General features: G+C 53.9%; 1 protein-coding gene across 2 annotated transcripts; it reads left to right on the plus strand.

The window, feature by feature from the left end:
- Positions 1–1,035: 1,035 nt before the first annotated feature.
- On the plus strand, positions 1,036–8,067 carry TMEM18 (transmembrane protein 18). 2 transcript variants are annotated; one of them, XM_059078849.2, is made up of 5 exons: positions 1,036–1,245; positions 2,121–2,241; positions 4,508–4,562; positions 5,631–5,724; positions 5,812–8,067. In XM_059078849.2, the coding sequence occupies exons 1-5, from the start codon at positions 1,189–1,191 to the stop codon at positions 5,902–5,904; spliced, it is 420 nt and encodes a 139-aa protein (XP_058934832.1). In that variant the 5' UTR covers positions 1,036–1,188; the 3' UTR covers positions 5,905–8,067. The 2 variants fall into 2 exon arrangements, with proteins under 2 accessions (XP_058934832.1, XP_058934834.1); XM_059078851.2 differs by having other exon boundaries at positions 1,060–1,245; positions 2,124–2,241.
- Positions 8,068–26,989: the final 18,922 nt, after the last annotated feature.

The raw sequence follows: 26,989 nt of genomic DNA on the forward strand, positions 1-26,989 counted from the left end.
ATGGACTTTCCTTCAAAGCAGCTCTTTCCACTTCCCCCTTTTTCTCTATAAAATAACACGCTCCTGTCCTTTGTTTGCCCAGCTTGCCTGTGGTTTTGCCATAGATTACATGTCCCAAGCTGCAATTCCTTTCTATTCCGGAACAAAGCCATTTAGCTGGTAAAATTACAGGCCGTTTTGTTTTTAAGGTCCATGTGAGCTAGAAGCAATCAGCACCCACTTCTGGAGCTTACGGTAGAGTGAGCATCTGGAGACCCTGATTTCTCAGAGGGGCAGGGGCACTGTCCCCTCTGTCCCACTCCATCCACCGACGTCCAGGACACTGTCCCCCTCCGTGCAGGGCACCGTGCCCCTCTCTCTCTGGGGTCCAGGTCACTGTCCCCTTCTGTCTCCCAGAGTCCAGGTCACTGTCCCCTGTTTTCCCCAGTGTCCAGGTCAATTCCCTCTCTGTCCCCCGCCCGAGTCCAGGACACTGTCCCTTTCTGTCCCCGGGATCCAGGTCACTCTCTACGTTCTTAGGGATCCAGGTCACTCTCCTGAGCGATACCCCACGCCCCCAGCCCTGGGAGTTGCGGCGGGAGAAGGCAGGGACGACCACTAGCCCCCAGTCCTCCGAGCTGCCAGTTATGAGCGCCCGCCTCATAGGAAGAACTAAAATGTCCCTCTCGCAGAAGCTCGGGGGGGCGGGGGGGAAACAACGCTGGAGGCTACTCGTAATTCCCTTATATTTATTTTTATTTTTTTTGTTTTTCTGTCTTTTTGTTTTGTTTTTTTTTGGTGGTACGCGGGCCTCTCACTGTTGCGGCCTCTCCCATTGTGGAGCACAGGCTCCGGACGCGCAGGCCCAGCGGCCATGGCTCACGGGCCCAGCCGCTCCGCGGCACGTGGGATCCTCCCGGACCGAGGCACAAACCCGTATCCCCCGCATCGGCAGGCGGACTCTCAACGACTGCGCCACCAGGGAAGCCCCCCTTATATTTATTTTAACACCACAGAATCTCGCGAGATTTGAACCTGCTACCGGGAACTGGAGATATCGCGAGATGGCAGGCTGCCTGCCGCTTCCGTACACAGCAGGCATCGCGACAAGTGGAGATAACGCGAGAGGACGCCAGAGGACTTCTTGACCTATCCGGGCGGGGCGGGGAAGACGAAAAGGTGGTGGTGAAGCTGGGCCTTTCCGGGGCGATGCCGTCTGCATTCTCAATCAGCAAGTTTCCCGTCAGCATCCCCGCCGTAATCACGGTAAGTCGATGCCTCCTTGGCCGTCAGTTCGGTCGCTGTCGGCTGGGGCCTCTTCAACTTTCCCAGCCTCCGCCGGGGACGCCAGCGGCGCCTGACGGGAGGCGTGGGTGGGGGGTGCAGGGGCGGGGCCTGTACCTGGGTGGGCGGGACGAGATTGGAGGATCTTCAGGGCTGACGGGATGCTGAGGTGCGGGGCGGTCGGGGGGTCGGGGCTTTGCGGGGAGAGCTGGGGCCTCGTGGCGGCGAAGAGCGGGGAGGTGGGCCGCCCTGGGCTGGGCTGGGGGTCCGGGTGGCGTGGACCCTCTGTGGGCGGAGCGGCAGGGCGCGGGCCGCTCCCCCAGCACCCGTGCCCCCGGGGGACCTGAGCCTCAAGGAGGGGGTCCGAGTTCAGGGGTGCGGACGAGCCCACCTCTAGAGTTGAGCAGACCTGCGGTTGCAGCAGTATCTGGAGTGCAGGGTGTGTGTCAGAAAGGCGGGAGAAAACCACATCTTGCAAGTTTGGGTGGCCCAGATTTCTGAGGCTTTAATCACTGCTCTAAGGAGCTGGTAGCTTTGCCTCTGGGGGCGACCGAGTGCATCCCCGAACCAGGCACCACTTTCTCATCTCCCCGTGGAGGAGGCTCTTTAGATTCTCCCAGCTTGAAGTGCAGTTCTGTTCGACATGTAGGAAAGCCTTAAGTCCTGTGTGGAGGGACAGCCAGGCACGGCCGGGTGACAGTCCCTGGACGTGGGTGCAGTGGGGGTCCCTGTTCCCCCTCCCCTCCCCGCGTCCTGTGAGGCCTGGCGGGCGCTCGGGACGTGCTCAGAGGAGAGGCAGTGTGAAGCCTGGTGCAGTGCAGGAGGACCCTGAGGAGTTCCTGCTGTGTGTCCCCCAGCAGACGGACTGGACGGAGCCCTGGCTCATGGGGCTGGCTGCCTTCCACGCGCTCTGCTTGCTGCTCACCTGCTTCTCATCCCGGAGGTGTGCGCTACAGGTGGGGCACTTCCTGTGCCTGGGTGAGTACACTTCTGCGGCTCAGCTCGCTGCTGTGTATGCGCGTGCGCGTTCTCGCTGTAGCCTCAGTGATACGTGAATATATTTGTGAGGCCTCCCAACTCTCCTGTCTTGTGTTCTACTTTGATTGCAGGCCACTCCCATATTTCACTTGTGGGTGCTCTAAAGATAAGGTACATTTTGGATATTGGATTTGAAAGGCGTCTCAAGCACCTGTTGTGTTCCTGGGAGGGTGCTGGACACCAGTTACACAAACGAGAGCTGGGTTTGCTGAAACGCTGACTCTGTACAAGAGGCTCCTCTGGGGGCTTCGCTGCTCTGCCTGCTCTGGGAGGGAGTGCAAACCAGGAAGGAAAGCTCTGTGGTGCAGAAATAAAACATTGCCCGAGTCAGTTTTGAAGGTACGATCTACAGGGCTTTAGAGAAGGAACAGAGCTGTGTGGAATCATTGAGACCTGGTAGGGTGTGTAAAGAGTGAGTAAAATCTCTTTTTCTTAGGGTAAGGAACAGATGTCTGGCCCAGGCCTGGCATCTGGGGTGGAGGCAACCGGTGAGAGCACAGGGGTGACGGACAGAAAGGGTGGGTCAGATGTCAGAGAAACCACGTTCTGATGCTGACTAGTTAGAAGTATGTTCAGACAGCAAAGGTGAGCCAGGGCCTCAGAGGCTGTGCTGGGCTCTTAAACTTGTGGGCGTTGGGAAGATGCTGAAGATCTTGCTTGGTAGTTTAATAAAGCCCAAAACTCATCTTAAATGTGAGTTTTCAGTTGGCCTTGTTCAGGGTGGGAAATCCAAACAGGAGGTTGTCTTAGGACAGGCGCGAAGCAGCAAGCCTGCATCACAGAAATAGTCCTGACGGCCAGGGATGGATGTTACTTCCTTTCTTTATGTGAGAGCCCTAGTAAGGAACGCGAGAGGTGAATAGGACAGACGGGCTCCTGAGCCGCGTGGAGCTGGTGGGGCCCCAGCATCCACCGAGTAACCACAGCCCTGCTGAGCATCATGGTGGGAAAGGCAGGAGCATCGTGAAACCCTGGGAGGGGGCCAGACTTAAGTCACTGCCCTGACATTGAACCTGAGGAGGGAGGGATGCGGAGGAAGCAGCCAGGCAGCAGGCATTCGAGGGCCGGAAGGGACACTCCAAGCCCTGGGAAAATGTGTGCAAAGGCCCCGAGGCAGGAAGCACAAAAAAGGTGATGGCCTCATCCACAGAGCCTCATGCAAGGAGCCCATGCTTGAAAAGCTTTGTGAACCTGGGAGCTACGTTTGGGTTTGTTGTTTTCAAGGACGAACAGAGGGTGACTGTTTTAGCGTGGGGATGATAGGTGCTGGTCTAAGTGCCTTTACACATCTGACGGCCCATTTAATTCTCAACCCCACGGAAGATTCGGGTGTTATTTGCTGCAGTCCTACAAACGAAGCACAGGCTGGCTCACCGCTCCCCCAGCTCCCGAGGGGGGTGCGTGGTGGATGTATCACGTTGCCCTGTGGGGGGGTGGCCCCCCCGTGCTCAGGCCTCTCTCCTCCTCTCCCGTCTCCTCTTGGGCTTCCTCGATGTGCGCCTCAGGGTCCAGTTGTCGAGGGAGGGGTCCGGGATTGCTCCCCCCCTTTTACCCCAGGAACCGGAGGGTTTGCACATTTTTACAAGGCTGGTGGCCGTCCTCCCCCTCCTCCACCCCCATCCAGGCCCTGAGCAGCACGTGGTGCTGGGCCGGCCCGCGGTCCGCCTGCCCTGGTGGGCCTCCCCCCACGGCCCGGTGCTGCCCGCGCTCCAGGGGGGACTGCGAGGGCGGACAGGCTGTTCCCTCGGCTCCTGTCCCCTCAGGTCGGTGCTCCCTCCGTGTCTCTGCCGCCAGCACCACTGGGGGGTCCCGGCAGCCAGAGGGTGGAGGCAGGTGGCCTTCAGCTCTGGTCTCAGCCCTCAGGTTCCACTGCCGGCCTTGCACCCAGCGTGTGGCCCGCGGGGCCGGGAGGTCGGCAGAAGGCCCAGTGCGGCCACTGTGGTGTCGGGGCGGGAAGCCTGGTCCACGCGGCGCCGCTCCACCGAGGGCTGCCCTGGTCTGACCGAGACCACCGGACTCGTGTGGCACCGCGGGTTTCCTTTCTGTGTAATGTTCCCTCACGTTGTGTGTGAAATAGAAGTTACGTCTCGTCCAGCGTGGCGTTGTTCCGTTACCTTTATGTTACGTAGCGTGTTGTGAAGGATGTTTGAGGCTGTGGCGGTGGACTGGTCCCTTGACTTCTCACGTGGGCTTGCTTTCTTCTCAGTGACCTTAGTCTACTGCGCGGAGTACATCAATGAAGTGGCGGCAGAGAACTGGAGGTGAACGGCCCCGGGCACGTGGACCCTGTGCGAGACCGTCCCCGTCGGTGGCAGAGCACACCCAGGAAGCCCCCAGCTCTCGCTCATAAAGCGGCCCCGGCCCCGGCCCCGTGCGCGTCCAGACTCCTTCACCATGAGCCTTGGATGGCGGTCACCGTGCGATCTCCTGAAGGCCCCCCCGAACAGAAGCGCTCTGTCTGTGACGGGGAGACCGAGATCCACCCACGATTTACTCGGTCCTAAAAACGCTGGTTCCCCGGTTTCCGGGACGCCGGCCATCCTGTCCTCGCCTGCGAGTCCTTTCCTGCTCACACAGCTGGGCAACCGCTCCATGCCCAGTGAGCGCCGTGAAGTCCACCCTCGCCCTGGGCCGCCCTCCAGCACTGCCCCCAGGCTCGCTGCTCCCTCGGGGGCCGCAGCTTGTCCTTCTGGCTTCTCAGGACGGCTCCTCGCAGGTTGGCCAGGAACCCTCGGGAGGCCAGAACGAGTCGGGAGGGGAGCGCCGCCGTCCCTGTGTCCGCGCAAACCGGGGGACGACGTGGCCCGATCGGCACCCTGCCTCCCGGGTCTGCCCTCGGCACCCTGACCGCACGGGCCTCAGAGCCGAGTGGCGGCTGCGCCCCGGCCGCCGTGCCCTCCCGGCAGCTTCAGGCCCCCGTCGTTGGGCCAGGAGCCCACCCTCGGCCCCCCGCATGACCCGCGCCCCGCTTTGTCTCTTCCGCTTCTAATTAGGACGCACATCCCGACCACCCCTTGCTGGGCTCTGTTCACTGGCCCCAGGGTGATGACTGTGTCGCTGAGTCCGTGACGTGAAGTTCGTGTCCTGCGCTGCCACTGAGAGGGACTCTGGGCGCGGCCTGGCCCGGCCACGCTGTGTCCCCCTCTCGGGGGGCTTGGCCTGAGCTTGCGTGGGGGCCGTCCCCCCCGGGGTTAGGAGGGTCGCCATCGTGTGCGGGCGGGGCTCTGCCCGCAGCTCGTCCGCCCGTGCGGAGGGGCTCCTGAGACAGAGAGTGTCGCGGGGACGCCGCGTTGGGACGCCCCGTGATCTTTAAATCTTTCTTGAAGCAGGTTGTTCTCGAAGTACCAGTACTTTGACTCGAGGGGCATGTTCATCTCCACAGTGTTCTCGGCCCCCTTGCTGCTCAACGCCCTGGTCATCGTGGTACGTGTGGGGCAGAGCCTGAGGCCTCCGTCCTCCTCCCACGGCGTGTGTCCACTTCTGACCGCGTCTCTGCACGCTTCTTTCCAGGTCCTGTGGGTGCGCCAGACCCTGACCGTGATGACCGACCTGAGGACCCTGCAGGAGAGGAGGAGGGCAAGGAGCAGGCCCAAGGAGGAGTGACGGCTCGGGTCCGGCCCCCCGCGAGCCTCTTTCGACCCCGTCCGCTCCTGGGACGCACTTAGACCGGCTTTTAGGACACAGTTTACCGCACGTCCACCAGGGCACTCGCCGGGCCTACAGGGGGTCCCGTCTCTCTGGTTAAATTGTAAGCAAATGGAGCCACGCACGTCGCCACGCGTCCACAGGACTCCTGTGACCGTGTGAGCTACCAGACATCCATCCACGTGGGGACGGTGACTGAGTGAGGGACAGTGCCATCCACGCGTGGGCACCTCCGTCACCCCCATCAACTCCCGTCACCTCCATCGCCCGTCACCCCCATCAACCCTCATCACCCCATCAGCCCCATCATCTCCTATCACCTCCATCTCCTATCACCTCCATCACCCGTCACCTCCATCGCCCCTGTCACCTCCATCGCCCTGGTCTGGTCTGCATAGCGGTGGCCTCCATGTGCTGCTGCCACAGGACAGAACACGAGAGGCTGCCTTGCCTTTCATCCAGTTAGAGATATGACCCCACTCGGAGGCCCTGGGTCGGGATCCACAGGAGCAGTGGCTGAATGAGCCCCTTGAGTTGTTTTTTGGAAGGAAAGTTGCAAGTATAAACAGTCAACATTCGCCTGTTTCAACTGACAGATTTTTTTAATGGCAAATACAAAGATTAATTATATTCCTATGTTCCACCTTCTTTTTACACTTTGGGGGTCCTGGGACGTGATGCTGTTGGTTTATCGGAGCAGGTGCGCTATTTCTCTGAGATGTCCGCTCTGTAAACCAACGTCTGTGCAGGACGCTGGTGGCCTTGTCACACCTGGAGCTGCATCTGGAGGATGACAGGTGAGCAGAGCACCTGTCTAAACACAGCGTTCATAAAGAGGATGCTGTTGGCTCCTGATTTGGGTTTAAGAAAATAGTTTGTGAATAGTTACCGTAATTTTAACAAGATAAGTGAAATACATTCTTCACATTTCAAAAAGAAAAGAAAATTTGTTCATATGAAAGCTTTTATATTTAGAAGCTCAAAAGGTGACACTTTGACAGATTATGAAATTAAATCTTGAAATCCAGATATATAAAGTTTTTATAGGTAGTTATAAACTCTCAGTAGAGAAGTTATTTCCTGAATTTTGACATTAGTTGTAGAAGTGAGTAGGTAGAACTTCCTAGATAAATCTACTGGAGAGCTTAACCTGGAATTTTTTCCAGTCCTTCCTTGATGTCTTAAACTTCTGTATTGAACGTTTTAAAAATCGGCTTAAAGAACAGCATCTCATGTGAAGTCAGATTTTAAATTTCTTCTACCTGACAGCATGCCACATTGTGCATTTCTGGAGATTTCCAGTTCAGGGTGTCTAATGGTCTCATGGCTTCAGAAGAGTCCACTGCATCCCAAGTGATTTCCTCGGGAAGCAGGGCCGAGCTGGCCGGTTCCCTGTGAGCAGGGGTGTGGTGGGAGGGGCTGAGGGCCGGATGGCTGGTCCCTCCAGCATGCAGTCAGGCCGGGGCCCAGGGGACAGAATGCATGGATAGGAACGTCCTGGCCTCGGCCACACGAGCCAAGGAGGTTCTGGGGCATGTTCACTGTCCATGATAATTTGGGCTGTCTTAATATGGGACTGTCGAGTGAATCTCAGGTTTCCTGTGATGGTAGTGTAATAGCATTGTGAACTTGGCAGAAATTTGGCGTTAATGGCATATCAACCTAAAGACGTGACTTGAGCCTTTTCGTTCACTGGTGTGTGCAGTGTTTTTGGAACAGTTTTGTTTTCACGAACACAAACTCTATTTTTTAACTGTTTTTAGTTAAGTTCACATTCAGTGGCTAATTCAGTGTTAACATATTTCTCCGTCCTCCTGCTCGGGGAAATCCTACAAGCCAGAATTTTCCCGAGAGGGGTTGGGGTGTATGAACCTCGCTGTGTGGGGCATGACAGGAGGGGTTCACGGGGGACCTCCTGGCCCGTTGAAGGAAAACATGTCCCCATTCCTGGTTTCCTGTGGTCCCTTCTCACCCCAAAGCTTTAGCAAAAGGGGGTGGATTTGGAGCCAGAGAAGGATGCCCGGTGGTTGTTTGGGCATCTGATGGAAGTTTGTGTAAGTAAATGAAACAGAGGGCCAGCTAACATCTACATGAAATAAATAAACAAAACTGTAAAGATGACTGTGTTTGTGACTGTTTTGAACTAACTGCGTGTCACTTGGCTGTCACCTTCTGCCGGCGTCCTTACAGTCTCAGCAGGCGTCCATGAAGGGATGTCAGGGCCACAGTCTCTTCCTGACGGGTTCGCTTGCTGAGAACTGTGATGTAAACCACAGAAAATAGAAGGTGTTACCATGAATACTCAGGACAGGCTTTTTGCTCTTTAAATTGTGCTCTGCAAGTTGTTACTGATGTCACAGTTATCAACCCAAAATAGTAAATTCAGTTTATGGGAAATCAGATTTGAGTGTTAAAGTTACATGCATTTAATAGTAAAAGTTGCAAAATTGAAAATAGTTGTAAATTCAGACAGTTTATATTTTGACAGTATAAAAGTTTATCCAAGAATCTCTCAAAACATACTTGGTATATAATTCAAAGGTCTACAATTTTGGAATACATGTAGTAGAAATTTGTGGGATTTTGTTCCCTTTTGTGCAGCGTAGCATGCAGCCTCAGTCATCACCTCACTTCCTTTTGTAGCCGGTCGCCTGCTTAGATTGGGCTACTGACCAGGGGACCTGCCTCCCCAGCCACGGGGCGGGTGAGGGTGTGACAGAGGCAGAGCGCCTGCTCTTTACTCCCTGGAGTCTCCGTCTGGAGCAGAAAAACACTGAAAACGGTCAGAGACTGGAAGTTCAGGTGCAGAGAGGATGGGTTTCTGTATTGGCAGAGCTGTCACATCCGCACCCTGGGGTGTGCACACCGTCCTGGGAGTTTTCGTACCCCTGTTCCACAGCAAATTACAATACACAATTAACATATTCCAGAACAGGAGCCACAGAATATTGTTGTGGAGTTCCACGCATTAGTGCACGTGATTGTAACGCTTAACGTGTTCATGAAGAACTCGGGGGGTCCTGTGTGTGTGTGATGTGGGTCCAGGGCGGGTGTCTCCCGTGCCGAGTCTCGTCCTCGCGGAGGTGCCCTGGGAGTAGCTCCTCTTTGTAAGATCCCATCTCCTGCACGAGGAGTTCCCAGGGTCCCAGGGGTTTGCTTAGAAGCGTCACTCCCTGGGAAACAAGACCCCGGTGGGAAGGGGTCTGCCTTATTTAATAAGGTCACTGTAAGGACCAAAGCATCGGACACGTGTTAGATCTCCCTGCACTGCTCTTGCTGGGCTGGTGGTAACGGGGTTTATTGAACGTCAGAATCGCCTGGAGCCCCCGGGAGCTGTGGAGCCTCGGCTCTCCCCAGGCGCCCAGTAGAAGGACGCGGGCAGGTGACCCCAGGGCCAGGAGGCTTCTCTGGGCAGGTCGCAGGCGGAGCCCGACCTCCGCCGGTTCCCGCGCGCCATGAATCCGTTTCTCAGCCTCCGCTCGTGTTTGCACGTGCGACCCCCAGGGGGCGCTAGCGCAGCGCGTCACCGCCGGAGGCTGAGCCCAGGCCAGGCGGCCTTGCCTCTAGGAGTGTGACGTCTGCTGTCCCGGGCTGAGGGCACCGAGCGGGACCAGGGGCTCTGAGTTCCTGTCTTCGGGCGAACGAGGTTAACAGCGTCCAGACTCGTCGTGGCCCACGCACGTGCACACAGGCACACGCAGGCGTCTGGAGGTCAGGAACTCGCCCTCCTGTGACACGAGAGGACACCGCCCAGCCGCACCAGCCCGGCGCCCGTCCCTCCCAGTCGGTCAATAAGCACGTTTGCTCGTGAACTGTCTTCTAGTTTCAAGGATGCTCTGCAGACAGACTGAGCCAAGGAAAGGGGTGCCGTGGCTGCTGCAGGGGAGCCTGTGGCCGCCGCCCAGTAATCCCCAAGGATGTGGAAGCAGCAAGTTCACTCCTCACGCCCCAGCCGGGCCCCGAGGCTGAGAGCCGCGGGCCCCAGGTCTGCCCAGGCCCGGGGCCCCGCGGTGGTAGACGTGAGCTGGAAGCTGATGGAGTCCTGGTCACCTGCCTGGCCCGAGGGCCCGACCCTCCGTCCTCAGGTAGAGGAGGAGCCTCTGCCTCAGCCTGGATCCGCCTCCCTCTCCTCCGAATCCCTGACTCGGTCACAGGCCAGCGCTGAGCCCAGCACGACCGGACTCAGAGTCCCAGAGCATCAGATGGGGACTTTGTCCTTGAATCTCCAGCTCTGAGCGTCCGCCCTGCCCCTAAGTGGGACCAGCGTGCTGTCTGCTTCCATCTCGGCAGCTGCTTACACGTGTTCTGCCTGACCTTGGATGCCCGTGTCGTCACGACACAGCAGGGACAGACTCTCTGCAAACGCGGCCTCACCTGGGAGCAGCAGGACGGCCGTCGGTCCCGGGCCCCACGAGTTTCTTTTAAACGTGTTCCAGCAAACGGGTGCTTCGGCTTCCACAGTTAACATTTAGGTTCATGTTTCAAAGTACAGTTCTCAGTCTAGAGACGTCAACATTTTTACCCTACATTTTCTACAACAAAACTAGAAGGAAGGCTAATAAGTGGACTTGAATCTACGGGGATTGGAAGCAACAGTGAAGGCCGAGGACGGGGCTGCGGAGACACACGGTGCCTGTGACGTCCATCGGGGGTGCCGGGCATCCAGCCTGCATCCAGCCTGCATCGTGATTTCGTGGAACGAGCAGGACTTCAGGGAGAGGGTCCCAGAGCACAGGCCACGGCCCACCGTTCTAGCAAATGAGCGAAGCTGAGGTCGTGGGCTCTGGGGCTGCAGAACCGCCAACGCCCCATCGTCTGAGTTGCCCAGGAGTTTTCACAACAGTGACAGGCCAGGTGATTTATGAACAACCCTAAAAGAGAAGATGTGATCTGGAATTTTCCCAAGACTCAACCTCAGAAACAATAATAAGGTCAAGGTTGGTTTGGTTGTTTGTGTCACAATAAAAGGGCTGGAACTTCGGAGTCTACATGTCGAACTGTAATTTTCGGAGAAGACAAAGCTTTTCCACCAGAACACATGAAAGGTTAGCTTGTCGTTGCTTTTCTTCACTTATTGGCTTGCCTGCGTTCTTTTACTTGTTTCAGGGTCTTTGTTGAAAACGTCAGCACTTTTAAGAAGACGTCTTCCTTTATTGCTCAGGCGGCGGCGCTCCCCAGCCCTTGAAGACGGCCTCTGCCGCTTCTGGAAGCTCCCGGCCCTTCCGCTGCAGCCTCTCCTTCAGCACCACCGGCGGGTCCACGGCCGGCTCTGGGAGGGCGTGACAGAGCCAGCCAGACTGGCTCCCCCGCCACTGACCCTCCTTCGATTCCGGTGGAAATCGTGACCGTCATTATATTTGGCTTGCTTTTCAGAGAATTAAAGGGCAGTGTTTGGAAACGTTTCTGATTTCAACGTTTACGTGCCCTGGGGTTCAGGAGCATAGCTAGCATTTTTAGCGCATCTCTGCCCAAGTTCAGCTCTGAAGGAAACATCCCACCTACCGTCGAGTAAGCTGGGGCTTGCGGTAGAGCAACTGTAGGGAAACACGGTGTGCCCCGTAGAGAGCGTCTCTCTCCTTGCATCACCTGGCTGTGGGGGCTTGGAGGAGCCGGGCCCCCGTCCAGCGCCCGTGGCTGAGCCGGCGTCCTCAGCGCCCGCTGCCCAAGGCCCCGCGTCCCGGACGGGGAAGAACCAGGGGCTCCTGGCTGAGGACGCCCTCTGGGTGGGGTGTGGCCCGCGTCCGTAAGAAGGTGGATGCTGGCGAGAAGGAGGTGCTGAGGGCCCTCGGGCAGCAGAAGCAGCACCAGGGAAGAGGCCACGTGAGGAGGCCGGGGTGGGGGGGGCAGTTCGCCCACGAGTCTGCGCGACCCCGGCCAAGGGTGCCCTGCGGCCCCAGGCTCAGTGCAGGCATCGCCTGGTGAGGAGTCGAACGCTAACTTCAAGGCCCGAGCGCTGTCCACCCTGAGTCGGGGGCATGGCCAGCTGGCTCGTGGCCGGGGAGCTCCGGGACGGGCCCCACGAGGGGAAGTGAGGCAGCAGCCCCATTTCCTGCCGGCACAGTTGTTGCTGCTCTCGGGTCGGGCCCTTACGTGGCTGTCCCGCCTCCATGGACGCCTCGCGGAGGGCCCCGGGGGCACTGCCTCGGGCCACCCACGCAGGGTCCCAGAGGGCGTTAACAGCCCAGGTTCGGGCTCATCTGTGAACTGGCTCTGCACCCCACAGGCACTAAGTCTGCCTCTTCCAATGGCACCTCTTCACTTCGCCTTGTTTTACATCATTTTGCATGAAATCCCTTTAACAACCTGCAAAGCCTTTCCTTGCACATACAGAAAAAGTCTCACTATCAAAGGCTCATGGGGGGAAGCTCAGGACCCTGGGGCCCGAGGGGGTCTCAGGCCCCCTGTGATGTTCCTCTTGCTGTTCTCATCCTGCTTGGCTACGAGTCCGTGGAGAGTCCAGCAGGCCTAGCACGTGGCAGACCCCAAAATGCTTCTTGAACTGAGAAAAGCGTTGGTTATTTAGTTCAACCCTGGTTTTCCGTAGATGCTGCCGGGTTCTTTGTTGGGAGCAGTTTGCAGGGCACAGAACCAGCTCACGTGGCCCCTTGGTGCCAGCTGGAGGGGGCAGTGGGCCCCTGAGAAGCCCAGCCCACTGCAGTCCCAGGGCCAGAGCGTAGCCGGCTGTTAAATCTGGACTCTGCAGAGTCATCTTTTCATGTCGGGCCCCGGCAGGGGGGCTGAGGAATTCCACCACAGCCCCTCAAAAGGAAAACAGGCCCGCAAGTTCCATTTGTCAGCTCCCTTTAAAAACCGTGGTCTGTTAAGCGGCCCGAGCGTGCTGTCATGTGGCATTAATTTAGAGCATCGAGCTCTGTAATTGACCTGCACTTTATCGCACGGCCTGACAATGCCCACCCCCCTTAGCTGCAAATATTTTAGAATCCATTCCAGAAACTCACTCCCCAGATTCTGGGTACAACTGCTATTGATTTGATTGCATCACTGGAGTAAACAGAATAGTCTGCATACTCAATAAGTTTCCCATGGTTTGGTATCACAGGAACCCCTAATTGGGCTTGTAGCAGGAAAGGCTGGTAAGAAGCAGTGTTGGGAAACTGTCCTCTCTGCGGTCTCCGCGGACGCTTCCCCAGAAGACGCAGATCTCCTGGGAGCGCACGGGCCATCAGGATGGCCACCAGTCGGGAGTAGAGACGCCTCCAGGCCACGGGAGGCCGGTTGTGCAGGATGACGTCCCGGGTGCAGAGTCTGGCCTTTGCGGGAGGGGATCAAGTCACTCCCCTGGACCGTCCTGCGATCCTGATCTAGAGGGAGAAGGCCCGCCCCCACTGCTGAAGTTGGCCCTGAAGCCGGGCTGTCACTCACAGTGACCTCGCCGGACTCGCAGAAGATGCCAGGGCCCCAGCCAGGCGTGGAGCTGCGTTTCAGCCCCAGCAGAGGCCCCGTGTGGGCCTGAGTCAGGGCACCCGCCACTCTGCCCCTTGGGCGTCCTTGGGATCCCTGCAGCCTCAGGGTGTCCGCAGCACCTCCGAGGGCTTCCCCCCTGCCTCACCTGCCCTGGGTCAGCTCAGCCGTCTCTCCTGGCTTTCGGTCCACCAGGTGCCGAGGGCTCTGCACTTCTGATTTTTAGAGAACATCCTGTCCTTTGATTAGAGTGAAATTTCGTTCATTCCTGACCCGGTTCTTCCTGCCCCCCACCACGCTGGCATCTTTCAAGGAAGGCCCTGGCACTCAGACCGCACGCAATTCCTTCGCCTGGAGAACGTGAGCTGGACTCACTGAAGGGCTTCCAGTGAGAAGGACACGGCAGAGCCATGGGGTCACTTCCAAGACTGTGACCATTCATTCCCTGCTCTGGGGAAACAAGCTGCCAGGTTGGAGAGGCCAGTGTAGCGGGAAGCCAAGGGTGACCCCTGGCCCACCACCCTCGAGGCACTGAGTCCTGCGAGCCGTTGCTGGGGTGACCAGAGACTGTAGTCCCTGCTGCCCTGTGGCTGCAGCCGAGGACCCACTGAGCCTGCATCCTGAGCACAGAGACATGGTGGCCAAGGCGGTAACTCCCAGGACAGTGCAGACTGCAGACGGGGGTCACCAAGGCCCCCAGGGAGACGCCCTCTTGTCTCAGGGCCCCTGCAGAGCCCGCAGCGACGACCTGCACCGTCCGCCCTTGGATTCTCTGCCACCAGCTCGTCCGTGGCCAGCACCACCGCCCACGACAGTGGCCTCGATGCCTGGCACGTGGCAACCACTCCCACACGTGGAGAGGGGCTGGCGGCCCACGGGGGAGGGTGGTGGCCCCGGCATCCTGGGCTTTGATGCTGGTTTTGGCTGGGCAGCCTCTTTCTAAAACGGCCCAAAGTCTACCAACTATGAGTAAACTTCCTGTTTTGTTTTTACTTTACGTGTTTTGAAAGGACCCAAGTTATGAAGACATATGACTTCAGCGTGCTGCCATCTGGCTTCTGCCTCAAGGTTCCCGGCAGTCTCTCCCTCCAAGGTCACCCTGACGGATTCCAGACCCTCACCTGCCCCCACCCCACTGTGTCCTGGCTCCGCCTCGGCGCTTGGCCCCCGACTCCTGTCCCCACTCTCCCTCCGCGGCTCTGTGCTCCTTCACCGTCCAGGGAGCAGGACAGTTCCTCGGGGTGGTGGCTGCAGCTTGCCAGGGGACCCTGTAATGACAAGCAGCCCCCAGTTCTCAGGGCTTGAAACGGCCCAGGTCGCTGCTGGGCTCGAGCTGCACGTGCCTTTGCCGATCGCGAGGCTGCTGCAGCCTCCCCACCGCCCCAGGCCTGCCCGGGATCCTGAACCTGCCGACGGGGCTGCCACGTCCCCACACCGTCCCAGCAGAGCCAGGGCCACTGCCCTCGTCACTCGGCAAGCCGTGCCCCGTCCCTCCCGGCGCCGGCCCAGGAGGGGGGCCCAGCGCCGTCCGGTGTCCGCCCGCTACTTCCCTGGAGGCTCGAGTGTGTCTGGTGTGGCGGGAAGAGATGAGCTCAGGTGTGACAACCAGAGTCTGTATCTCAGCTCTGTTTGCTTTTTTCCAAGTTTTGGTAAAACACTCAACCTCTCCGAGTCTCAGTTTCAGTTGGAGAAAGGTATGGCTGATACCTACCCACTGTGTTTTGGCAAAAATTAGGGAAAATCATGGAAAACAGACTTTTATTTGGGGTCCAGAGTATGGACATTACTTAACAAATGCTAGCACATGTTATTTTGGTTTTAGCCATCTCTTTAAATGCTTATGTATTATCTATCTAACCAGATAATAATTTCCATGAGGGTATAGACTAGATCATACAAAAAATCAGATAAAAAATGCTATTAGTTATTTTAAGATTCAGGGCTTGTGTCGTTATTTCCGTGTCCTCCCCAGGCACCTGGAGTCCAGTAAATAGTTACTAAAGAAGTAAAGAGATTCTTCCAATTTGTTTTCTGGATAGTTCTACAGAAGCATGAAGTCTACAGCAAAAAAATGTTTGCACTGAACTATAAATTCAAAAGGGTATTTTAGCAAATGCAATGGCCGGAAAATTGGAAAAAATGATTTTTTTTCCACCAAGACAGACATGCTTGGCACTAAAGCCCGTATTTCGGGAAAACAAAACGGCCACGGTATTGACTCCCTTAACAACTGTGTGGGTTTTGAGAGCTCGAGGTTGCACCTTAAGGTACGTGTTACTTGAGTTGTCTGCAGGTGTGTTGTACTTAATTCATTAAAGATGCATTTCAGAGTCATTTTGAAAATATTTCCTCATCGATGTGAGCAAAGTGTTGCCAGGAAGTGTGACCTGCACGGCCATGAACCTACCCGGTCGGTAAGACTCAAGCGTCACCTGCGGTTTCTTCAGGTTCACCCGAGACCCAGGCGGACTGGCCTTTGGGGTAAGAACAGCCATCAGCTCATCTGTGAACACCTATTTCTGAGCTAACTGGTCCCCCATCTCACCTCTGAGTCCCTCCTTTTTTACTCATTTTTTTTTTTTTTGCCAAATCTCTATTAGAAAAGAATACCACAGTTATAGTTTGTAAATCTGTATTTGTGAATACGTAAATATTTTTATTCTATTTGGCTATAATTTTCACATAGAGAAAAATATTCTAAATACTTAAATTTGAATTATGTTTTGATATTTCTAAGGGATGAATTGGCAGGCAAACTGGAGAATTTCACTTTTCTCAAGCTTAACTTTTCCGAGACAGATGAGAGTACAGGGAGGTGGCTCAGGAAGCAGTGACTCCTTTGCAAAAGGAAAAAGTGATTATTCTAAAAAACTAGAACGCCATCTCTGTGAAAAATTTTGGACCAAATTATCTCCTGCACTTCCAGGCTCTAGCTGAAATCTGCTGTACAAATAGAAATGTCTTAATGTTCTTAAAAATTATGAATAAAATGCAAATACCGTTGCACTTCTAATTGTTACTAATCACTCACACTCAGTGTGAATTTGTTTCACATCAACGCTGCGAGCTCTAGGGCCTGGGAAAGGCTCCTACCGTCTGAAGCAGCGCGTTGCTTTGCTGTGAAGTTAATGCAAAGTTAAGCCCTTCGGTCCATTTCCCTGCGCTGTACTGAGTGTCTGGGAGGACAGCCCACGCCTGTGAGCTGCCCTAACCAACTACCCACGGTTCTGCTGTCTTCACGCTAGGAGGCTGTGTCCTGGCTCTGCACCTCGGGGAGGGACCTTCGGGGTCAGTGAGGAGCTGCCGGTGCGCCTGGGAGTGCTGGTGTCTGTCTGCCTGGTCGCAGGCACCTGAGCCCACCCGGAGCAGGGCAGGGGGGACGTCCCCGAGAAGGCGCAGGCCGACCCTGCCCCACGCAGTGCTGAGCACAGTGACGCAGGTAAACGTGTGTCCTCGTGTCAGAGATTCATAGTGAGTGAAACACGCACTGTGTGTACAAGTGCTTGTCACCTGGGCCAGGTGACTTTTCTCTTGGCAAAATCATATTTGTAAAATATATATTATAAATATATACAAATATATACATGTATATGTGAACTGAAAGAAATGCACAACCTAAAAGCTGAGAATGATGTTTATTTGGAGGACAAAACTGAGGACTTAAGCCCAGGATGCAGCCTCTCAGATGCTCTGAGGGGCGGCTCACGAGAGGTCGGGGGGAGCCAGGATCTACAGCGGTTTTTGCCACAAAGGCCAGGCAGTCGGCACATCAAAAGATGACTGTTCATTAAAGAAACCCAGACATCCCAGGTTAAGGACTTCAGCGCTCTTCTCTGCATGGGAAGAGGCAAGTGTCCGGGCTCACTGACATCGTCCCTGTGATCCGCACCTCCGCTACCCGGGGCCGGTGTCCTGTGCTTTTCCATCCCGAGTCCGCTCGGGGGGCCCCGTCTGGTCAGCTGTAATGGCGGTTGGCTTGATGGCTGCAGCATCCTTTGCTTACTGACATGGCAGCAACGTTTTTCATTCACAAATATAATGGTCAGCATTTCCCAGTTATAGTTGTCTTTAAAACTGCAAGGCCCTGGTGTGGCATTCTGATATTGTGATTTATAGTAAGAAATACATATTTGGGCAAAGTCCCACTCCTTAAACCCTTTGAACTTCCTGTGAGGAGAGCCTTGGGTGTCTTTTGTTACGTGAGTGAGGTGATGTTTGAAAAGCCCCCGCGGCTGGGGGGCTGGGAGCCAGGGAACGGCCCCCACCATCAGTCTCACCCCCGACCTCTGGGAGGCTGAGTTCAATCCCTGACTCAGGTTGGGCGCCTTGCCGAGGCCCCTGGAACGAGAGCCCCGAGGCACCACCCGGAGGCCCAGTGGGCAGCTGAGGAGGGCCGGCCTTGTAGGACGGAGCCCTTCACCTTGGGGTCGGAGGCCATCTCCAGGCAGCCAGCGTCAGGGCTGATTCGAACAGTAGGGCACCCAGCAGGCCTCGGAGCCTTGCTTGGTGTGAGCAAGAGCCCCAGCCCTCAGAATTTGGTGTCAGAATTGGAAGTAGAAGCTAAACTTGTACTTCATCTAGCTCTCTTCATGCCTTCACTCGGAAATCTCCCTAGTGTGGTCAATGGGTCAGGGCTGCCTGGAGACGCTGACCCAGACAGCGGACAGAGCAGGCTGGTGTCGCTGTCCTCGGTGGGCTGGTGTACGAGGCCGCAGGCCAGCGGAGAGACGGAAGACAGCAGCTTGCGTTTCTGGGGAAAACAAGAGGGCCCGTGCGTGAGAAATTTAAAGAAAAGAGGTTTGGTGGGGTAAAAAAAAATTCATTGAGCAGTTGCATAGTTGCGTCATTGAAACTACTGTGATTCATATCAGCACACTTTTTGTGCTCAAATAACGTGAATGTCAACCACCTTTGATGGTCTGCAACGAGGGAGCCCAGACCTGGTGACCCGAATGCTCGCAGGGTGAAACCCCCTTAACCCACTGGCTCCAACCCTGGCAGCTGCTGCTGAGTATTGATAGACGTTGATCCCTGTTTCTCTAAAATCAGGCTTGGAAAGGACATATTTAAACTCACTTTCACACAAACCACCCATAAAAATGAGCTCTAGTCTAACCCTGCAATGGGAGGCGACAGTCAGGACGGTGATTCCTCCCCAGCTGTGCCATCAGGGGCAGCAGGCCTGGTGCAGACTTGCCTGGGCAGTGAAATCCGCCCCGAGGCGTCCCCCCTGCCCCAGGGCCCCTGCTTCTCCGGCCGCGCTCCTGGCTTGTTTGGAAGCACAGTCTGTTTCCCGACCTCAGCTGCAGGAGGTGTGACGATGCAAGGCCCATGGGCCCAGATAAGGGCAAGGGCCCGTTCTTTTGCGGGTTTTGAGGCACTGGTTCTCACAGGGCTCCCCCTGCACCCCGTCCGCCCCGGGGCCGCTGCCGTGCTCACAGGCAGATGTCCGGGCCTGAGACTCACCTGAAGGGATTGAGGGGGTCTGGCCACCTGGGGGATCGACCAGGCCTTCGAGGCCGGGGCGGGCGTGTCCGCCGCCTGAGGGGAATCTGAACGTGGGTGATGGGCAAAGACCGTCCACCCAAGCCCGCAGGGACAGCTCTTCTCACCGAAGGAGCAGGACGTTTCTTGAATACACGACACTTCTGCGGGTCGACCTTCAATCGGGCAGCACACACGCGGTGGCCGGCAATTTACTTGTTTGCAGCCCGACCTCGCGGTGTCTCTGTGTTAATTCGTGGCCCTGGGCGCACACAGTAGCCTCCGGATCTGCCCCCCAGTTAGAGCTGAGCCGATTGTGCCCAGGGCCCAGCAGATCCCCGCTGCCCAACTGCACGTCTCCCACCACTTGTGTGTCTCCTGCCCTCGGCGGCCTTCAAGTGCCCTCGGGCCACCCGGACTCACAGCTCTCACTCTTCTCCGAGGGCTGCACCTGCCCCGGTCCCCGGATCCGGGTCCGCCTCTGCCAGGTTGGCTCCAAGGATGTCAGAAGTCAGGTCTGGAGTAAGACGTGTTTTAGATCCTAGGATTCCATTTTCATGATAATCTCTGACTTTTACTAGTTTGAAAGGCTGATCTTGCAGTGATACTTAGTAATTGATAGAATTAATTAAATACATTTTAGGCCGATAGTTCTCAAGTTAGTTAATCTGGGGAATTTCCCCACATTTTGAAGGGTCAGTACCTCACTCAGGTTTGAGAAAAGCTGTCTCCCAGACTCAGCTCGTCTCCTGGACGGGGCCACGCCTGGCTCCTCTGACCGAGTCCTGAGCCGCGTCTGGGTCCAGAAGACCCAGTTCTGCCCCAAGCCCACCGGCTACTCAACTCATCTCACTTCCTGTCTGAGAACAAAATAGCCACCCCCCTGCCCCAGGGCCAGCTACAGAAACAAAGCAAGAAAACGTGCAGGTGCCGGGGCCCCGCCTGAATATCCTCATGACCTCTGGCAGGTAAGCTGTGCTCCGGGATCTCTCTCATTCTCCCCAAGAAGGAGATCCTTCACTTCCCAGTCGGCGCTCCTCAGCGGGGTCAGGGCAAACCCGGAAAGGGTTAAGGAAACCAGACCCAGGACATCGCCTGTGGTTGCTATGGCTGGCCCCGGGTGAGCGGCGGCACTTCTGGAAACTTCTCACCCACACACGTGCAGACATGCACACCTTTGGTCCCAGAATTGAACGGAGGCCGTCTGGATGCACCGCCACGAAGGCGGACGGGAGGTTTCTGAGCTCCAGGCCCACGCACAGCGGACGGCAGGCGAGGAGGTGGCTTCTGGTCTCACGTCCGGGAACTCTGACGGACGACGCAGTGAACTCCGTGGATCTCTCGCGTTAGGATGAGTGAGGGCCAAACCCTGGGTGGGCTGTGGGCGTGTCTCACCCTGAGGCCGCCCTGTCCTCCGAGAGGGCTGCCGAGGCCCCATGGGGGGGCTCTCCCGATGGCGGCCGTTCCCTGCAAGGCCCTGCCCTGCCCACACGGCCCCTCCTCCGAAAGCAGGACCCCCGGGGCGGAGAGTTCTTTGCCTGCGTCTCTCCCGGCTTCAGTCGGATCTGTGTGCTGGGCTCCACAGAACCCACGTGCGCCCTGTTTCCCTCCCAGGTGCGCGTAGGAAAGGAGCCGGGGACACGGACAGCTCCCGGCCCGCGCTCCCCGCTTTGGTGAGTGACTTGGGCCCAGAGCGCTGACTCCGGCGCCTTCAGGAGCCAGGCAGCAGGTGGCACTGCAGGGTTTCTCTTCTTCAGTTGCCCTCGGGGAGCCTGCAGCTCCTCGACGGGCCCGGCGGTGCTTCTCCCCGCCGTCCCCCCGCCGCCGAGCACACGCCCGTCGCCCGCATCAGCCTCGGCCTCGGCGGGCCTCCAGGCCAGTGTCCCCGCCCTGACGGGGCACAGGGACTTCGTCACCGTCACCGCTGCAGTGCAAAAGGTGGGGCTAGTTTCTCGGATGTCGCTCTGAAGCGAGCAAATCGGCGGCTCAGCGGCCCCTGCAGGCGAGCCCCGCGGCTTTTACCGCCTGCCGCGCGGAGCGCACCTCCTCTTGTTCACCCTAACTTCACGTTTTCTTCAGCGTCAAAGGTTGCCCTAAAATCCCTGAACTTGCATTTGATGATTCGGGTCATTCTGTCTTTTCTCCTCCGTTTGGTGACTTCCGAGTCTTTCTTGGCCGGGCTCTGCAGATGAAGGGACCCTGGGTTTTCGTCCCCGTGAGAAACGAGGGAAGCCACAGACGTGAGGACAGCGTGGTGGTGACACAGAGCCGGGCCGGGGTGGTCGGGGGGGCGGGGGGAGGCCGGCGAGCCAGCGGGTGGCCGCATGCAGGCCGGGGTGCCGCAGGGAAGGCCGTTCTCTGCGGACACGACGGCGAGGCTGCCCTGTCCCGGCGCGAACCACATCCTCTGCTGTCTCTGCAGCCGCACGTACGTCTGCTCTCTCGGGTCCAAGCTTGAAGCCTCTCCTGGCTTCCTCCTTCGCTCTCTCCGCAACCCCCTCCCCCCGACATGCGTCCTGCCGGGTCCTTCCCTGGCCACTTGACAGCCCTGTCACCGCCTCCAGGTCTGGTCGCTGCCACCTACTCCAGACGCCTCAGCCAATCGTTCAGACCCTCAGGCCCCCCCGGGCTGGGCACTCCCCACCCCCCACTGCCCCGGGGGGCCAGCCCCCCCGACAACACCTGCCTGGTCCTTCTCACCGTCAGTGTTGGTCACGGGGTCTCCTCCGGATGGAAGGCCCTCCTGGCCGATCTGCGCCTCAACTGAACCTGCCTCAGCTCTGCTGAGCTCCCGCCTGCCGCGGGAAAAGTCTCCGAGTGACGGCGGCCACTGGGTCTCGTGCGGAGGAAGCGAGGGTGCTCTGAACACGTCTTGAGCGACTCCACGTGGGCAGCGCGCCCCCCTCCCTGGGTGTGAATCCCCCTCGAGAACATAACAGCCCCCAGGGAGGCGGGAGCTTCCCACCCAGGAGGGAGGGGCATCGGGTGGAGGTGTTTGATTTACTCGAAAGCTGGTGCCTCTTCTCGTCCCATCGACGGCAAGAGCCCTCCGGAACTTTACACCTGCCGAGACACGGGGGGCACGCGGCCCCGTCAGGAGGAGTTTCCTGAGAGATCAGGCTGAGGACCAAGCCCTGGGTGTGGATGCCCGGCCCCGTGTGGTCTTCGGACCGGCGGCTCCTGCCTCTCCCGGGGGCCCGGAAGCTCCCAGATCCCAGCCCAGCCAGGCCCCCAGGTCAGAGCCCTGGGTGGTTTGTGTCCCCTCCACTTGCTCCCCAAAGCCACCAACATGTCACCGTTTTCACTCCTGCGGGAGCGGTGGTGTCCCACGGGGCGTGCAGCACCTGCCAACCCCGGGGGCTGCCTGGCGCCGGCATCTCCCCTCCCTTCCAGAATGAACGTGTCAGCCTTTTCTACAGAAACACAATGAGCCACACTTTGTTTGGACACATTCTTCTGTCCTCAGACTCACCATTCCAACAAGGCAGTCTGTCCAGCAGTTGGTGAGATCATCGCTTTGACCCCAACTGTAACATTAATTGCGAAAACTAGTAACAGCTGCTAGTAACAGCAACTAATAGCAGTAAAACTAGTAACACAGCTTTCTTTGGATTTATTGCTAAATACGTGTGTGCATGTTACCTGATACACACACTACTGCACAATTACACATATGTGCAGAGTATGTAAAGGCCAAATAAGTGGCCGATGTGAGATAATATTTCTAAGTTCCTTAATTTCATCCGGCAAAATACATTCATCTACAGCTAAAATTGTCATTTTAAATAGTAAGCTAAACATACCATTTAAGAATAGGATTATAAAGCTCTTTTTGTTTACAAAATAATTAAAACCAATTTCATAGCATAAGAAGGATTTTAGTCACTGTGAAATAATACATAAATGTAAAGTAATGATTTTTAAAAATTCAATGTCAATGACAGATATTTAAGGTAGCAGATTTAAAGTCCTAGTAACACAGACATAATTGACTTTAAATGTAATGTTTTATGGTGTTTTCACTTAAATAGGTAATCTCAGTCCTTGGCAGTTATTATGAATAGTGAGGTGTATGGTGTGCATTTTGTTCTTATAATAAATGTTCAGGACCACCTCGTATATTACAGGAGACCAGGACCCCTCAGGAAGGGACAGGAGGAACGAGGACCCCTCAGGAAGGGGACAGGAGCTGATTACAGTCCAGATGTGTGTGTTCAGGGCATCATTATGCCTTAATTAAGGCCGACATAAACCTCACACCACGTTTGCTGGAAAACAGACTCATTCACATAACACTGAGACAGAGACAAGTAGCTTGATAGTTAAGTCTTCAGGTTCCAAAAATGTGAGAGGAAACAAAGGCAAAGACTCAAAACTTGGAACGGGCGTGCGATATGATCTTGAGGTCAGGCACCCAAAATAGAATGGAGTTAAAATAGAAGAAACAAGTTAAAGTATATGGAGGATGTCAGTGTGAAGTATAGCGAGGGAGATGGTTTTACTAGGAAAATGCCGAGATCTGAAACTTGACCGCAGGGGACTGAGCAGGGGACGAGCAGGACGGCAGGATGGACGGAACCACGTCCTCGGCTCCATCCTTCCCTCTTCCCCTCCCTCCTCCTCTCACCGGGTCTCACTCTCTACCAGAAGGAACCACAGGTATCTGATGGTCAAAGGCATATAAACAGCCATCGGCGAGCAAGGTGCCTGGAGCCACCCATTAGGGAAGGTGGTAGAACATTTTGGCTAAGACGCACTTTGGAACTTTTTGGCATTTGAATGGAAAATGAGGAAATACAGGAATACATATAAATATAAGTAAATGCATAGATACGCCCTCTCGTACCCTTTCAAGTGATGCCCCTCTCCTGTCCCTGGAGGCCGGCCTCCCCTCCCGCCCACATCGCCCAACTCTGACCTCTGAAGCTCCTGCGCCGTCACCTGCAGCCCCAGTCTTGGGGCTCCTGCAGCTCAGGGACAGGACCCCAAGGCAGGGACAGGCTCTGAAGACCCCAGGAACCTGACTTAGTGCACCTGCAGTTCTGGCGATATCCCTCCATGTCTGGTGACATATTCAGCAAATGTCCATTTAGGGGTGATGTCTGTAAACCTACTGGTCACAGAGTAAGGAACTCAGCCCTGAAGGGCGATGAGGCAAGTGGGTGAGAACCTGGATTGCAGCTCAGGCTGTGGACACCCAGCCCCTCACACCCAGGCTGCTCAGTGATGCTCTTCACGTGCTTCCCACCTCGAGGTAACTCCTTCCAACAAAGGCTGGCTGAGCACTTCTCAAGTAGTACGTTCTGGAAATAGAGACATGTTTAAAAGAAAGTTTTCCTCCTCTCAGAGCCGATCCATTCTAGAAAGAAATTAAATTTTAAAAAACCCACACAGAATAAAACAAGATCACCGCAGATTGGAAAACAGGCTTGTTCTGGGATGGCGCCACGGAGAAGTGGGACAGCTCCTTGAGGTGGGATCGAATGGTGATCGAATGGAGTGGGAAACACTCCAGACTCAAGGATCCACAGAAGAGCCACTGCAGTCATGAGGCCGGTGTGGCTTCAGGTGACACTGGGGAGGAAGTAGCAGAGGGTCATGCGGGCTCCACGGAGTGGAGTGCAGTCTACCTGCTTAGAGAAAACCTGGAGGGATTGGGTAGGGACAGGACATGCTCACTTGTTTCAAAATGGCCACAGCCTTGTTGTTCAAGGGCAGATGGTGATGCAGTACCAGGGTGAGAGGTGACAGTGCCACCAGTCAATACCAGGGGACCAATCTTGGCAGAGATGGAGGGTGACCTGCAGTATTAAAGTGAATAGATTAGCAAAGAAGAAAGACTGAACATTAAGTCATCATCCGAAGAAGTTAGAAAAAGAGCAACCCAAAAACTCAGAGAAGGAAAGAGTAGTCAAGATAAGAGAGGTAATTAGTGAAATAGAAAACATCATACAATAGAAAGCCTAAAGATAAAAAAATAGATCTATAAAAATACTAATAAAACTGATAAATCTCTACAGATCCTAGTTTAGGAAATAATTCAGAAATGTCAATATCAAGAATAAAAAGGACATCTAACTGTATAAACTGCAGATTCAACAAAAGATAAATGAAATTAAATTATTGCAGTAAATTAATAAATTCTTAGAAAAATATAACTTATTAAAATGGACTTAACATGATTTCCCTATAAACATTAAAATAGAATTTTGAAGCAAAACTCTTCCCACCAAAACAGCACTTTAGGGCTTCTTACCTTTAGAGAGTGTTTAGACACTTGTCAAAATCTCAATGATGGTTGCTAAAGAAAAAAGTGAAAGTCAATAAATAGTTTTGGAATTACTAGACAAGGAAAAATATGGAATAAATCACTCAATTCGAAAGCAGTCATTAGAGTAGAAGATGAACCACTGTTAATAACAAGGGTGAGTATAACCTATGAAATAAGATAATAGACATAAATGCAAACATATCTCTCATCAAAATAGATGTAAATGGGTGAAACGTGAGGTCAAATTCAAATGGTTGTTAAGTTGATTATTAAAAAGATGCAGATAATCAAATTTGCTTATAAGAGACTCATCAAAAATTTAAAAAAAATAGGCACTCTAAGAATATTCCCTCATTTATACTCTAAATAGTTTGTAAAAGTTTGGGATTATCTCTACTTTGATGCACTGATATAAAACTTTTGAGGCTGATAGTATTTTTGTAAGTAGATTTTAAACCACTCATTTGCTTAATTTAGAGGCATAAACATTTACGTGTATTCTTAATTTATTATTTTTCAATCTTTAAAAAAATCTGTATTTTGAGTACCTGTCGCTATAAATTGTCCTCTATATACTGTTTTTGCTGTCTCCCAAAGATTTAATACGGTATTTTTTGTTATTCACCTGTGTATATTTTCAAACTTTCTTTGATATTTCTTTCATCTACGAGTTATATGTGGATTTCATTTACTTTACAAATGTGTGCTGTTGTATGTGAAAATAGCATTTTACCTTTTATTTCTAACAAGTTACTGGGGTCAAGAAAGTTTTATGTCTTACACTGAGTTTTTATAATGATATCAACTTGTTTTACAGCCTGGTACATGGTCAGCTCTTGAATGTTCCACATGTGCTTCAGGAGAACATACCCAAGACTTGAGTGTAAATTTTTATATCTATTAGGTCAAGATTGTTAATTTTGTTACTCAAATCATCTGTATCAAAATATAAACACAACACACACACAACAACAAAACAATATATCAAGACAAATTTACAATGATCCCAGAAAGAAATAGTTAGTTTTAATAATACAAATATATTAATGTGTGAAAATTGTTATCAAACTGAAATGAAAAACCATATCTTCTTCCTAAAAGATATAGAAAAATAGAATTTGAACAAAGTAAGCATCCATTTATTATTTTTAAAAGTAACTCCTACGAAACCAAAAGAACTAAACATTCTAGAAAATTAATGAAGGTTATTTGTCAGAGAATAGAGCAAGTAGTATAGTTAATAAGAAAAGAGGCAGAGGTGATCACTAATAGCATTTTTACTCAGCACTGTACTTTAGGTAATAGTCCATTTAGGTAATATTCTTAAATAATAGTCCAACAAAACAAATAAAAGCTGTAAAGATTAAAAAGAAAACCCTATTACTATTTGAAGATGATATATTTGTTTACTCAGTAAAACCAAGAGATTATAATAAAGAAAATTACCACTTTTTATTGAACAAAATTATAGAACAATCAGGGATTCATATACCATATTCATGGATAGGAACACCTATTATCAGAAAGATGCCTTCTGCTTCCTAATAGATCTATAAATTCTCTGTGGTTCTAATAAAAACCCTAAGAGGTTTTTACATGGATCTTGAAAATGGCACTTAAAAATTTATGTAAGCGACATAAAATTAAAATGGAATATTGACTTTTCCTACTAAGTATCGAGATGTATTAGAAAGCTGTAGTGAGCTCCTGTGGTCTACAAAGAATTAGCTTCTACAGTATGGAGAAATGCTATAAAAAATACAAAAATGTCAAAAGCCAATATAAAAATGGGCAAAAGATACAAAAAAAATCTATGCACAGATGAGAAATCCCGAATGAAAAGTATATTGAAATACAGATAACCTC

This window comes from Kogia breviceps, chromosome 11 (genome assembly GCF_026419965.1).
Source record: "Kogia breviceps isolate mKogBre1 chromosome 11, mKogBre1 haplotype 1, whole genome shotgun sequence".
NCBI classification, from domain to species: Eukaryota; Metazoa; Chordata; class Mammalia; order Artiodactyla; family Physeteridae; genus Kogia; species Kogia breviceps.

What these genes read in the sequence shown, in the direction of transcription:
- TMEM18 (XM_059078849.2), top strand. Translation starts at nt 1,189, where the DNA reads ATGCCGTCTGCATTCTCAATCAGCAAGTTTCCCGTCAGCATCCCCGCC. An exon ending in GCATCCCCGCCGTAATCACG is followed by an intron (nt 1,246 to 2,120) that starts GTAAGTCGATGC and finishes TGTGTCCCCCAG; the next exon opens with CAGACGGACTGGACGGAGCC. An exon ending in GTGGCGGCAGAGAACTGGAG is followed by an intron (nt 4,563 to 5,630) that starts GTGAACGGCCCC and finishes TTCTTGAAGCAG; the next exon opens with GTTGTTCTCGAAGTACCAGT.